Source organism: Salvia splendens, chromosome 22, assembly GCF_004379255.2.
Source record: "Salvia splendens isolate huo1 chromosome 22, SspV2, whole genome shotgun sequence".
NCBI lineage: Eukaryota > Viridiplantae > Streptophyta > Magnoliopsida > Lamiales > Lamiaceae > Salvia > Salvia splendens.
Genome location: NC_056053.1, coordinates 7,484,715 through 7,497,507, shown reverse-complemented (window position 1 = coordinate 7,497,507; position 12,793 = coordinate 7,484,715). Strand labels below are relative to the sequence as shown.

The following is a 12,793-nucleotide window of genomic DNA, read 5'->3' as shown; positions in this document are numbered from 1 at the left end:
AATTAATGACACACACAATCACAAGATATAAGATACTATAAGATTAATCACAAACAATCAAGAAATGCCTAAAATTAAGCATCTGCAACCCTCTGCATTTAAGCTTAACACCTTATTAATAGTGTAATAAATGGTGAAAAGGATTTCGAAAATGGTAAGTGAAATAATTTTGAGAGACGGACTAAAATGACAAAAGATGACTAAGTATTAGGAGACGGAGAGGGTAATTTACAAGCAACAATCGAATCTAAAATTTGATCCAACAATATCCAGTCGACGATCAGTTGAACTGAACAGAGAAGCATCTAGGAATAATCGCAGGTGCGTATTCTTATAAACTCAACGTCGTCATATCGCTGTTTTGTTTTCCACAGCAAAATAAACAAATTCAATATCAAATCCCTGCAAAATTGGGAGATATCAAGGATTATGAGCGAACTAATGCGTATGATTCTGTCGAGTGATATACAATTTCGTCGTACAAGTGTTCCTACGTTTTCAAAAAATTGTTTGCAGACCAACATCATGGGGCCATCAGCCCTCCGATTGTATAAGAAAGTGATGCTGCCCAGTCAGATTTCAGAAGCAGCGTCTGCAGTGTATGCATCACGTCATAATCTGGGTCGAGCTTCCGCTGCCACCCCTACGGGCCAACCATATTTGATACAAATGTCAAGATAATCAAATTTTCTCAGCAAATGGCAATACAAAATATGGTTAACTAATTCCCAACCTCTTACCTACAGTAATAATGTGAAACGAAACAAATCGACTGTATTTCTATGTTATGTTCTAGCATGTTGACAAACACAATGGAGTAGGAGGATATAACATAGTTATGGTAGGCTACATGTTCTTGAATAACTGAAAATTCAGATATAATTACCTCAAGGACCAGCACTGTCACCATCACAGTGCAAACGTTCCCATCAACGTTTACTTTGTGGCGCCGAACTTTCTCAAGCAATTGCTGCATGCAATCAGTTTGATGGATCAAATCTCCTTCTGGTGTACCCCAGAAATCAAATGATTCTCTCACTTCCTGTTAGCAAATAGTCAAGAGTGAGACGAATGTCGCGGAATGCAATAATGTTTGCATAAAAAGGACAAAAAGTATAAGAGGATGGTAGCAGAGTTACACTACAAATAAGCTAATGAGTATTGTAGGCAGGTGCAAAGTGGTTTCCAGAAACACAAGTCAGTAATGCAGGCATCATATAAAGAATTAACATATGACTCGAAGAAATTTTAATGAACTCGTCAGAATTCTTGAATGCAAATTGACTTGAATTAATCAAATAATGCAGGACAACATTTATTCACCTTAATGAAGGCCTCAGGTTTTGGACAGTTTTGTTTCTTCGACAATCTCAGTGTGCACTCAGCTGCAGTTTGCCCGTCTCTACGAGCAACAGCCTTAAAGAACTCCAATAAATTTACACGATCACTTTTGGAAAGTTCTGCAGTCATCCCTACATCAAGGAATATAACATGCGGCTTAGTTTTGAAGATCTTTTTGCGAGTTGGATTTTTCTGAGCTACACGAACAAGGATATTTCCAGGATGCATATCGGCATGAACAAAGTTGTCCACCTGGTAAGGCAAAATAAATTCTCAGAGAAATGAAGTATTCTTTGCAATTAGCAAAAAAGCTAAAAGTATAAAGTCACATTCTCTGAGAAAAACAATTGAATAGCCCAATAAAACATGAGAGAAGGAAGGCAGCTTCAGAATATCAGAGTGAAATTATGATTACTAACTACTACAAGATGGAAAATTTCATCACCTTCGTGTAGTTACAAATTGTAAGTTATAAAGTCTCAAGTTCTGTAGGATGGATTTCTTTCTTTTACTACTTGCCTAAAGGGAAAAGCAAATAAGTGATCTAATACTGAACTCTAATAAGACTAATCGTACACAACAATGGCATACTCTTGTATTAATAGCTGATGGAAATCAACTATAACTTCAAACAACATATACACAGATCAAATCATCAATATGTCACATAGAAGTTCAATACTAGAAACGGAATTTTTTTAAGAAACAGCTCCTAAAAGTTAAATTAATGTCTGAAAAGCCATATGAATCGTATCCTTTTACCAATATCCACGTGCAGAAAAAAAAGAGGAGAGAAGTGTAATTAATCCATATGACCTAATAATAAAAAAAAGGAAATAGATAACCAGATAAAAGAAAAGAGGAAATAAAATACCAGGAGCATCTTCAGCAGGGCATGGGTTCCGATGTGGGCAAGAGCACTACTTGTTCTATCATTCTTCCCCTCAAGCTCATCCACATAGTGAGAAACACTTTCTCCATGCTCAAAAGTTTCCACTAACACAGCCGGATGGACTAAAGGATACACAGGCTTTGGGAAAGATACATCCTTCCATTGGCGAAAATTATATACGAAGCGGTTTAAATGAGCAGCTTCTCGCGCTAGATCAACTTGAGACATCATGAAAACTGCAAACTGCTGGACACTTTCATCGAGCCTTAGCCAATTTAGAGCAGGGATGAACCTTGACATTCTTGCTACTGCATTTATTATCTCAAAATCCGTCTTTATCGACTCCCCAACTCCCGGATGTCTCACCTTAACTGCAACTAGCATTGGTTTGACCTGGCGACCACGGTATCGAGACCGCAACGAAGCTCGATGCACTTGCGCAATACTTCCAGAGGCCACAGGTTGTTCTTCAAAGTCATCAAAAATTTCAGATATTTTACGACCAAAAGCTTTCTCAACAGCCTTCTTAGTGTATGCAAAGCTGTGTTCAGGAGCTTTCGTGTGAAGTTTCGACAGTTCATTACACAAATCTCTAGGGAATAGATCAGGCCGCGTGGCTGCCCACTGCCCCCATTTTATGAATGCTGGCCCTGCTCTTTCAAGAGTTCGATGAACAACCTGAAGCCATAATTTCCTAAACTCAGGTCCAAAACTATCTGCAAATGGAGCCATGACAATGCTTGGTGCAAACAGAAAACTGAGATGTATAGCTCTCAGCAACAAAATAAGGCTCTCGAAAAAAGAAATTATCAGTCTGGTCAGGAAAAGATGGCTGTCCTCAGCATGCATGTATATACTGTTCCTCGGTGGAAAAATGTCTGTTTCTGGAACAGCATAAGCATATGCCATCTGGGATCCACATATCATAGTAAATATACCAGGAACAAGAATGCAAGAATGGCTCAAAGCCAAGCTGACTGCCTGAGCAATCCGGCTAATGGTGCGATGAGTTTTCCTCCCATCAGGTGCTGATGCCTGAGCCAACCTCTTCCAAGCAACTTGAGCACCAAAAGCAACGAATCTGTAATTCCTGATGCAACTATTGCAGAAAACTTTTCCTTTTTTATAAGCTGCATTTGGGGCATGCTCTGGTTTAGGCAACAAATACGTCGAGAACAATCTATACTGAGGACTACAAATCCCTACTCGAACAATTGATCCATATTTGACCTCTTCCGAAGAGTCACTAGCTCGTTTTGTCCACAAAGATCGTAATGCTCTCCCAACGTTTCCAATTGTCAACAATCTGCAGTCCAACTATTATGTCTAAGCAAAAACACAATCAACAATAAGAAAAAAAATCTTGTTCTAGCAACAGCTCCAATTTTTTGGTAGATAACACAGACTAAATTTCCACAACAGAACAGAAGCAGACAACTCAACAATTAAATCGCTTCATTATACCTAACAACATAAATCCTCTCCCAAAACAAAGGGGGGCTAAAAAATTAAACAAAAACACTACAATCATTATCAAACACGCACTTGAATCCCGTTCGATCAATTCTACTGAATACTCGACAAAAACATCGCAACACACAACAAATCCGCAAAACAGATTGAGCAATTACAGTATTTGAAATCAACTTAATAAAAAACTGTGAGGAAAATAGATGCAGAGAGCGCGTTGTACGGACCTCGACATGGCGAAAACTGGCTGCAAGATACAAGGATGAGGACTAAAGTGCGCCGGTGAGGCAGTGCACCTCCGACGAGCATTTTCTACCGACCGGTAAACGTTCAACCATATGGATCACACAGTTTTTGCGATTCAAAATTTCTCCTCAAATTTTATCAATTAGCGGCTGATATCAACTCTGAGAATTCCAGAAACAACATACAAAGAACTTTAAAACGATTATGTTTTTAACAGCGAAGATTGAATCAGAAATTCTTTGCAGATTGTTTGAAGATGGAAGTTGAAGGATTCAATAAAGTTTCAGCAAAACCTAAGCGGCGAACCGGGTTCGATGTAACTCCGGTTCGGTTCGTTAGGCTTTCGGTTAATCTGGTTTCTTGCCTCCTATGGTATTGTTTCGTCATATTGCTATTTTGATTATATTTTGAATTATTCCCCTTGTTTGATGTGAATTAAGTTATTTTCCTATTTTCAAATATTTCAAAATAATTAAGTCATTTTAATTTTTTTCAAAAGCAAGAATCGCTTTTACTTTTTCTTCTCTTTTTGTCTTTCTTATTTTATTCACCTCACTTAATACACTATTTTTAATCTTCGTGTCGAAAAAAATGCCTCAATTAACAAGAAACGGATGAAGATTTATTTATTACTATCTCCGTCCCTAGTAATTTATCACCATTTGATCCGACAAAGGTAATATAGTGGAAATTTGAATGAAAAAGTTAGTGCAACGTGGGTCTGATTTTTATATATTAATTTTATAATAAGATCAAAATAGAAATGAGTTAGTGAAATGTGGGATCCACTACTAAACATAGTAAAAATAAAAGGTAACAAATTTTTGGATGCATAAAAATGAAAATAAGTGACAAAATCTTATGAACGTGATAAATACTTAAAAAGAAGAAGAATGTGAATTGGGATGTTGTTTTAAATGCTATTTGGTATCTGATAAGGCCAATTTCATGCATTGATTAAGGGGTTAAATTCATGAATTTACGGGGTCTAACACATCTTTTTTAAGGCAGGTGTGTAGAGAGTTTGCCAAGTCTAGGAAGAAGAAAATGACGTTTGCATGGAGCAAGGAAATGGGGATAAAAGTGAGCATTGTGGAGAAAATGACTAGACGGAGGAGATCACGGATGCTGAAGGACAGAATAGATATTTATGCGAAAGCTTCTAGAAGATCAAACCCGCACCTATATAAGGAAGAGAGCATGCATTTTAGAAGAAAAAAAGACTTTAGACAGGGAGCTCTCGTGTCTCGGCACTTTTGGCTCTCTTAGCTCACTCGCCAAACTCTACACACTTGTTTTACCGGGAACTTGAGGGGTTTTCGGGTTCATTTTCATTTTGCTGTTAAGTAGTTGGGTAACACCGTTCTCGTGAAGGGCGAAGATACAATTATTGCTTTCGTTTTATTTTGCAGTCGTGAATTTCACCGAGCTTCGCCGTTCGAAGCTCGGCTCTGTTTTCTGTTGAATTTCTGTTATCTATGCAATTTTTTGTTTCTGAATTTACCTTGCTGCTGTTGATTTCGATTATGGATGCAATTGGTTTTGAATTTATCATAGTTACTGAACTGGATGTTTGATTTCTGCGTTGGTTTACTGAGTTTGAGTGGAAGTATTGGAAGTTTGTGTTGATCGGAGCAGATCTGTTGAATCAAAAGTTAAGGAGTTGATTTTGTTGGTTGTTGGGTTCGAAATGCTTGGATCCGGAGTGAATTAAGCATCCGACGTCTGGATCTGAAACAGAGTTGATCGTGGTTGATGCCTAGTTTACGCGTTTTCGTTTCATTCCGTCTAGTATATGTAGATCTATTTTATTTCCGGCTAATAGCAAGTTTCCGACATCCGCACTTTTACATTCTGTTTGAATCTGGAAATGTGCTCTGTTTTCTTCATGTTCGCGTGTGATTCAGGTAATGAAATGCAGGTAGCTGTTTCTGGACGATGGTCCCCGCTGTTCACTCACTTTCTGTCTAGCTAGATTAGGAAGCTATTTGCTTGGTCTAAGAAGTTAGTTTAATATCTCGCAGTTATGAGAAAGTTCAATGTCAGCATGATGTTTTCAGTTTCCTAGGTCCAGAGTTTAATTTGTTCCTAGATCTAGTAGTAGTTACACCTTGATAAGTCGTATTCTAGGCCTTGGTTACGGGTCAGTATGATGTGCTTAATTGATTATATTTGCAAAACAGTTGTTTAAAGTGTGCAGGTTAAGCATTCTAGCCAGTAGGGAAGTTTCGGAATGTTCAGGTGAAGGAGGCGCCAGCATGATCTCATACTGATCAGTATTCGTGCTAAAACGGCTTGAGATGGAGAAGACGGATAGCTGGGACGGATTACCCACAATTAAGGGCAAAGAAGTCAAATTGCAACGAGGATTTACCCTAAAATCAAGGGTAGCCTCCCTATAAAAGGAAGCCAAATTGGACATTCACACATTCACTCATTCACCACCATCTTTAGGTAGAAAGTTTTCTCGGTAGTTTCAGTCTTTCAGCCGTGTCCCGCTTCTTGCCTCGCCGTAGCCATGATCACTTGACGTTCAGATGTTCCCAGAATTCCAGTCATCGTCCATTTCAGCCAGCAAGATCGTAGTTTAGAGTCTCATCGCCCGGAGTGGCAAAACACTTTTACATTGCTTTCGTAGTTTTAAATTTCTCGTTTTCCTTACGTTGGATCTTGTTTGCCTTTGGATATTTTCTGCTTTTGAAGTACTTTGTTGAAGATCCGAACGTGTTTATGCTATGAAGTTGATTTCCGTTTCGTTTATTGTGGTGTTTCTTTATTCCCTTGCCTAGTTAGCTTAGATCTAAAGTTTCTCGGTGTTTAAAGTGCTGAATCTCTCAATTCCGTTTACGTAACAAATTTCTTTAGGATAGATAAACAAGTACTGTTTGATCGGAAAGTAGATCGTTGCATGCAAAGTTTAGTTTTAATTTCTGAATCGTTCTTTCATGTTGACCAGTATGCGGAAGTCCAGTTTCAGTGTTTGATTTCAGATTTGATTTCTTAGTTTTGGATCTGTGTTTGTGAGTTGTTAATCTGAGTTTTCCGTGTTGAATCTGGAATTGTTATCTGAATTTTGGAAGTGTTTGTTGAAGAAGATGATGTCTATTTCAATTGGAGGGGACCACTTACTTTTCGAGATGCTTTTGCTTTTGTCCTTCACTTTTAGTTAAGCCCTGTCGGCCTAGTCATCAAACTTCCACTACACTCTGAATATTCTGTTTAGCCCAAAATAGAAACACGTACCTTCCAAATATTTTCTGTTACAAAATTGTCTCCCCATTCCACGTACACAGTTACATTCCAAATGTTTTCCTTACCGTCTGACCAGTAGAACACCTCCTTTAAGTTCCAGCCTAGGTAGAAACTCAACCCAAGCGTGGTAGCTAACCAAATCTTCCAATTGTCACCGCGGTAGTTTAAGAACGCACCATCTCTGTGGGATTCGACCCTTACCACCACTATACTGATCAGTAGAAGTGGGTTGAGGAATCTTTGAAACCAAGGTCTAGGTTAGTTAGGATCTCTATCCTGATCAGTAGGATATATCCTTGCTTGAACGACACCTACGCACCCAGGTCCTTTCACACCTCAACCCAAATTTGTGTGGCAGCAGCCATTCATCTTTCCAAAGTCTTCTAAATGCTTTCTTACGCGTTCATCTTCGTGGGATCGATCCCTGCTTCCCTGTACTAATTCATAGTATAGCAAGTTGAGGGTTTTTTTAATGCGGAATCAGTGTGTCCAACGACTGAGATTTCTAATATCCTCTGAGTTCCTAGACCTCGTGATCTAGCGGATTCTCTGGATCTGAGAAGCTTGACCTAGCATTAAAAGCACACACGTTTCTAGAAGAGCTGAAGAGCGGATTTCAAATGGCGCCGTTGCCCGGGATGGATGGCGTAATTTGTGATTGTGTTTAGAGATTTTGGCGTACATAGTTTTGATTTGTTCTTTTCTTTCTTTTCAGATTTGGTTTATGAGCGACAGCTCACGGTTTGGATACTGGGGTAACTCATCTGAGTGGAGGAACGATCAGTTTATTTGGCAAGTCAAGGACGCAGCATCTACGGTCACCACCAGATCAGGGTTATCTACGGGAGATCCATTTCCATTTGGTTCAGGAAGCGCCGAAAGTTGGAGTTCGTCGGGAAGGGAGGATCCTGAGTCATCTTCAGAAACAAATACAGAGGAGACAGAAATCGGGGACATGGCACACGTAGTCGATCCAGATCCGGAGATTGGTTCGCTCACTGCCCATCTAGATGGTGAGCCGGCCCAGGCTATAGTGATGAACCCGCGTCAGAGAGCCATAGATATCAAAACGAATGTGTTAGGCATTCTACCGACATTCTCTGGACGGAGGAATGAGTGTCCGTATGAGTTCTTAAATGAGTTCAGCAAGCTGTGCAGTATTCAGAAAAGGCCTAACGATACAACAGATGAGGATTACCGCCTACGTGCGATTCCGTTCGCCTTGAAGGGAGAAGCTAACACATGACTACTGAGGCTACCTCCAGATTCGATTCGTACATGGAAAGATTTCAAGCTGGAATTTCTGGATTACTTTTTCCCGTCGAACAAGACGAACGCCCTTAAGAAGGAGATAGTGGAGTGTAAGCAGGAGTATGATGAGTCTCTGAGTCAATATTGGTCGCGATTCAAGGGGTTGCCGGATGCTTGCCCAAATCAAGAATGATCGAAGCAGAGATTTATTATCTATTCTATGAAGGAGCAAACCCCGAGTCGAAGGATTTGATGAACTCCTAGAGCGGGGAAAATTTTACGAAGAAAAAGAGAAGTGAAGCGAGAGAGATCTTGGGGAAGTTGATAGAGGCCAAGAAGGCGTACGACAGTCCGAGGAATGTTATGATAAGAGGGACAACAAACGTTGTGAGAGATCAAGATGACGAGAGAGTCGAGGCAAGGATAGATAGACTTGAGAAAGCACTCTTGAGTGCAATCGAGAAAACCACTGCACCAACCTCACAAGAGAAAGAGAAATCTCCGGGTCAAGGAGAAATCCTACCCCAGCAGTACTATGGTCCTCAAGAAGGAGATTATCAGGCCCAGGTGAATGCAATGGAAAGTTGGAATCCAGATGGGAGTTGGAACCTCGGGAAACAGAGGGACGCACCCTGGAGGAACCAACCCAATTTTAGATGGTCTGACAAAGTTCCGAACCAGCCACCCCAACAACAGAACACCCAGTTGACACATCAACCAGAAAGACAGACTAATTGGTCTGGGAGAAATCAGGAGGGGCAGAACAGCTGGAACAACCGGAACCAGGGAGATCACTCTAATTGGGGGAACAAGAATCAGAATTAGGGGAACTCTTATGTGCCACCACACCAAAGGAACTACACCGGAAATTATCAAAATCCCCAACCTACTTACCAGGGGAATCAAGGGCCGGGAAATCAGTATAACAACAGTTCAGGAGGTCAAGGAAACTTTCGCCAGAATCAAGGGAGTGGTCCACATCTGGGTCCAGGACCAAGTTCTGGTTAATCTAGTTCTAAACCACCAAGGAATCTAGATGATATGGTACATGATTTAGTCAGTTCTCAACAGCATATGCAGAACAACTTGCAGTCCAACAATGACGTGGTGCATAAGCTCCAGGATGCTCAATTGGAGCAGAAGGCAGCAATGGATATGTTAGCAAAACAAATGTCCCAGATCGCAGCATCCTTGAGCGAGATGCGAGGAAACGAAGGGAAGATTCCTGCCTCAGTAAGGCCGCCAGACAGAGCTAACATCAGTCAAATCACTTTAAGATCTGGGCGAGGTTATGAAGGTCCAGCGATGAGGAAGGAGGAAGAAACGCCTTCCGTGAAAGGCAATGAAAAGAAGGATCTAATTCCTGAGTCCAAGAATTCGGAAGCAGAGGGTTCTAGGAATATGGATGACCTTCAGGCAGGTGATCTGGGGAGACCTTTACCAAGTATGGCTGAACCATTTTTCCTAGACCCAGAGCCGGATGTAGAAAATGAAGTACTGGGAAAGGAATCAGGCAAACTTCCAGTTGAAGATTCTACGGGTGCAGCGAAACAAGTGAAACCGTTCCCTCACCGAGGAGAGGCTAAGAAAAAGAGGGAAGAGCCTGTGGATTTTATGGACATTTTTGGGAAATTGGAGATCAACTTACCATTTTGCAAGCTTTGAAATTGTCGGTATTCAGTAAGTTCATCAAGGAATTCATAGCTGGTAAGACCAGACCCAGTGGGAAGATTCTGATTGGAGAGAATGTGTCGGCAGTGATCCAAAAGCGAAGAATGCCCTCGAAATGCACTGATCCAGGTATGTTTACCTTACCTATTTCCATCGGTGATGTAAAAATTGAGCATGCCATGTGTGATCTAGGGGCATCGATAAATGTTTTACCGCTTTCCATTTACAAAAAGCTGGTAGGAGTAGGGATGGTAGACACAAAGGTGGTAATCCAACTGGCGGATAGGTCGTGCATTTGTCCGGAAGGAGTTTTAGAAAATGTTATCGTCAAAGTGCATGATTTTCTGTATCCGGCCGATTTCCATGTTATTAAAATGAGTGATAATGAATCTGCTGAGTCTAGCGGCATGCTTCTAGGAAGACCTTTCCTCCGTACCGCTAAGACCATAATTGATGTTTTTGATGGGACCATATGGCTGGACTATAATGGGGAGAAATATACGTTTAGCATAGATGAGGCAGTTAGGAAACCGCTAGATGTTGAAAATTTGCATGCTATCGATGTTATTAACCCCCTGGTCCAGGAATATCTTGAGACTGAGTTGATGCAGGAGCAGGTTGTTAATTCAGAATTAAGTCACTCTATTGACAGAGAGGTAGCTGGATGGTGCGAGGCAATGCATACAAGGGAATTATCGGATGAAGAGCTGGCCAAAGCTATTTCAGAGTTCTGCACGAATCCGGAGTCAGCTAGGTCAAGAGGATCAGCTCATGTGGCTAGTATGGAAAATACTCCCAGGTCTGGGAAGGGAATGAAAACTGATGAAGGAAATGATCCCTTGCCCCAGGAAACAAGCACTCCCATGAAAGAATTGAAGACGCTTCCACCAAGACTCAAGTATGCTTATCTGGACGAAAATGAGACTTTCCCGATCATCGTCAACAACAACTTGACCGAGGAACAGGAAAACGAGTTGCTTGAGGTAATCAGAAGGAATAAGAAGGCGATAGGATGGACTCTCTCAGACCTAGTAGGAACTTTGCATGCACCACATTAGGCTGGAGGAAGGTGCAAAAGCCTGTAGTGACCCCCAACGTAAGCTGAATCCAAACATGAGAAAAGAAGTTCTGAAGGAAGTTTTGAAACTGCTTTCGCTGGGTATCATTTACTCTATTCCAGATAGTGAATGGGTTAGCCCGGTTCATATGGTACCTACAAAGTCAGGGATACATGTAGTTAAGAATGATAAGAATGAATTGGTGCCGACTCGACTTGTCACTGGGTGGAGGATGTGCATCGATTATAGGAAACTGAATGAAGCAACCAAGAAAGATCATTTTCCTTTACCTTTCATTGATCAGATGCTAGAGAGGTTGGCTGGAAAAAAATATTTTTGTTACCTTGACGGATATAGTGGATACTTCCAGATCTATGTAGATCCCGAAGATCAAGAGAAGACTACATTTACTTGCCCTTTTGGCACTTACGCTTATAGAAGGATGCCGTTTGGGCTGTGCAATGCGCCAGGCACTTTTCAACGCTGCATGATGAGCATCTTCTCGGATCTGCTGGAGGATTGTATCGAGATTTTCATGGATGATTTCACCGCATATGGGAACTCTTTCGATTCCTGTTTAGCAAGTTTGGACGTAGTATTGAGGAGATGTCGAGAGAAGAATTTAGTCCTCAACTTTGAAAAATGTCACTTCATGGTACCCAAGGGAATCGTCCTGGGGCATGTAGTCTTAGAGAAGGGCATACAGGTGGACCCATCAAAGGTCGATGTGATTTCGAAATTTCCTTACCCTACGAATCAGAAAGAAGTTAGGGGATTCCTAGGGCATGCGGGGTTTTACAGAAGATTCATAAAGGATTTCGCGAAGATTGCTCAGCCGCTAACCCATCTGTTGCATAATGATGTTGATTTCGTTTTCGGCGAGGAGTGTAAGGAGACTTTTCAACTACTGAAAGATAAATTAGTATCTGCCCCTATTATCAGAGCACCTGACTGGAGTCTGCCGTTTGAAATAATGTGTGATGCAAGCGACTACGCAGTGGGGGCGGTACTAGGTCAAAGAATCGATGGTAAAAGTTACGTGATCTTCTATGCCTCGAAGACACTCAACCAGGCCCAGAAAAACTATGACACCACAGAAAAGGAAATGTTAGCCGTTGTGTATTCATTCGAGAAATTTCGACCATACTTACTGGGGTCGAGAGTGATTGTTTTTACCGACCACGCGGCTATCAAGTACTTGCTGGCGAAGAAGGAGTCCAAGCCAAGGTTAATCCGTTGGGTGTTACTGTTGCAGGAATTTGATTGGGAAGTCAAAGACAAGAAGGGGACAGAGAATAGAGTGGCCGACCATCTGAGTAGAATTTTCCAGGGAGAAATAGACGAAGCTATACCTGATGCATTCCCTGAGGAGCATCTGTACTACATAGGGAAAATTCCTAGACCTATCAGCTGGGAAGCGATAATGGCGATAACAGGTCCAGGAGATACTGAGAGAGGAAAGTGTCAGCTAAACGCCGAGCCATGGTTCGCGGACCTGGCAAATTACTTAGTCACAGGAGAGGTGCCCAGTTCACAAGAAATTTCCCGGGCCTAGAAGTTGAAGCTCAAAAGCAAGGCAAAATATTATTTCTGGGACGATCCTTACTTGTGG

General features: G+C 41.2%; 2 protein-coding genes across 3 annotated transcripts in view; one reads left to right on the top strand and one right to left on the bottom strand.

Annotated features, from left to right (window-relative positions):
* Nucleotides 1–12,406, top strand: part of LOC121787134 — a gene marked incomplete at both ends in the record, with an annotated part of 138,046 nt that extends 125,640 nt beyond the window's left edge. Inside the window, one exon of the mRNA XM_042185782.1 lies at nucleotides 11,527–12,406. Within this exon, the coding sequence (XP_042041716.1) occupies nucleotides 11,527–12,406 (880 nt within the window). The remainder of the gene's footprint in view (nucleotides 1–11,526) is intronic.
* LOC121787135 (probable serine/threonine-protein kinase abkC) lies at nucleotides 188–4,219 on the bottom strand. 2 transcript variants are annotated; one of them, XM_042185784.1, is made up of 6 exons: nucleotides 3,931–4,219; nucleotides 2,216–3,539; nucleotides 1,324–1,593; nucleotides 887–1,042; nucleotides 495–643; nucleotides 188–402 (listed from the first exon to the last, which is right to left on the bottom strand). In XM_042185784.1, the coding sequence occupies exons 1-5, from the start codon at nucleotides 3,936–3,938 to the stop codon at nucleotides 524–526; spliced, it is 1,878 nt and encodes a 625-aa protein (XP_042041718.1). In that variant the 5' UTR covers nucleotides 3,939–4,219; the 3' UTR covers nucleotides 188–402; nucleotides 495–523. The 2 variants fall into 2 exon arrangements, with proteins under 2 accessions (XP_042041718.1, XP_042041717.1); XM_042185783.1 differs by having other exon boundaries at nucleotides 188–643.
* Nucleotides 12,407–12,793: the final 387 nt, after the last annotated feature.

Excerpts from the sequence above, each read along its gene's own strand:
- LOC121787135 (XM_042185783.1), bottom strand. Across the intron at positions 1,043-1,323 it reads AACCTGAGGCCTTCATTAAG|GAAGTGAGAGAATCATTTGA; the intron begins GTGAATAAATGT and ends ATTTGCTAACAG. Across the intron at positions 644-886 it reads TGACAGTGCTGGTCCTTGAG|GGGTGGCAGCGGAAGCTCGA; the intron begins GTAATTATATCT and ends GTTGGCCCGTAG.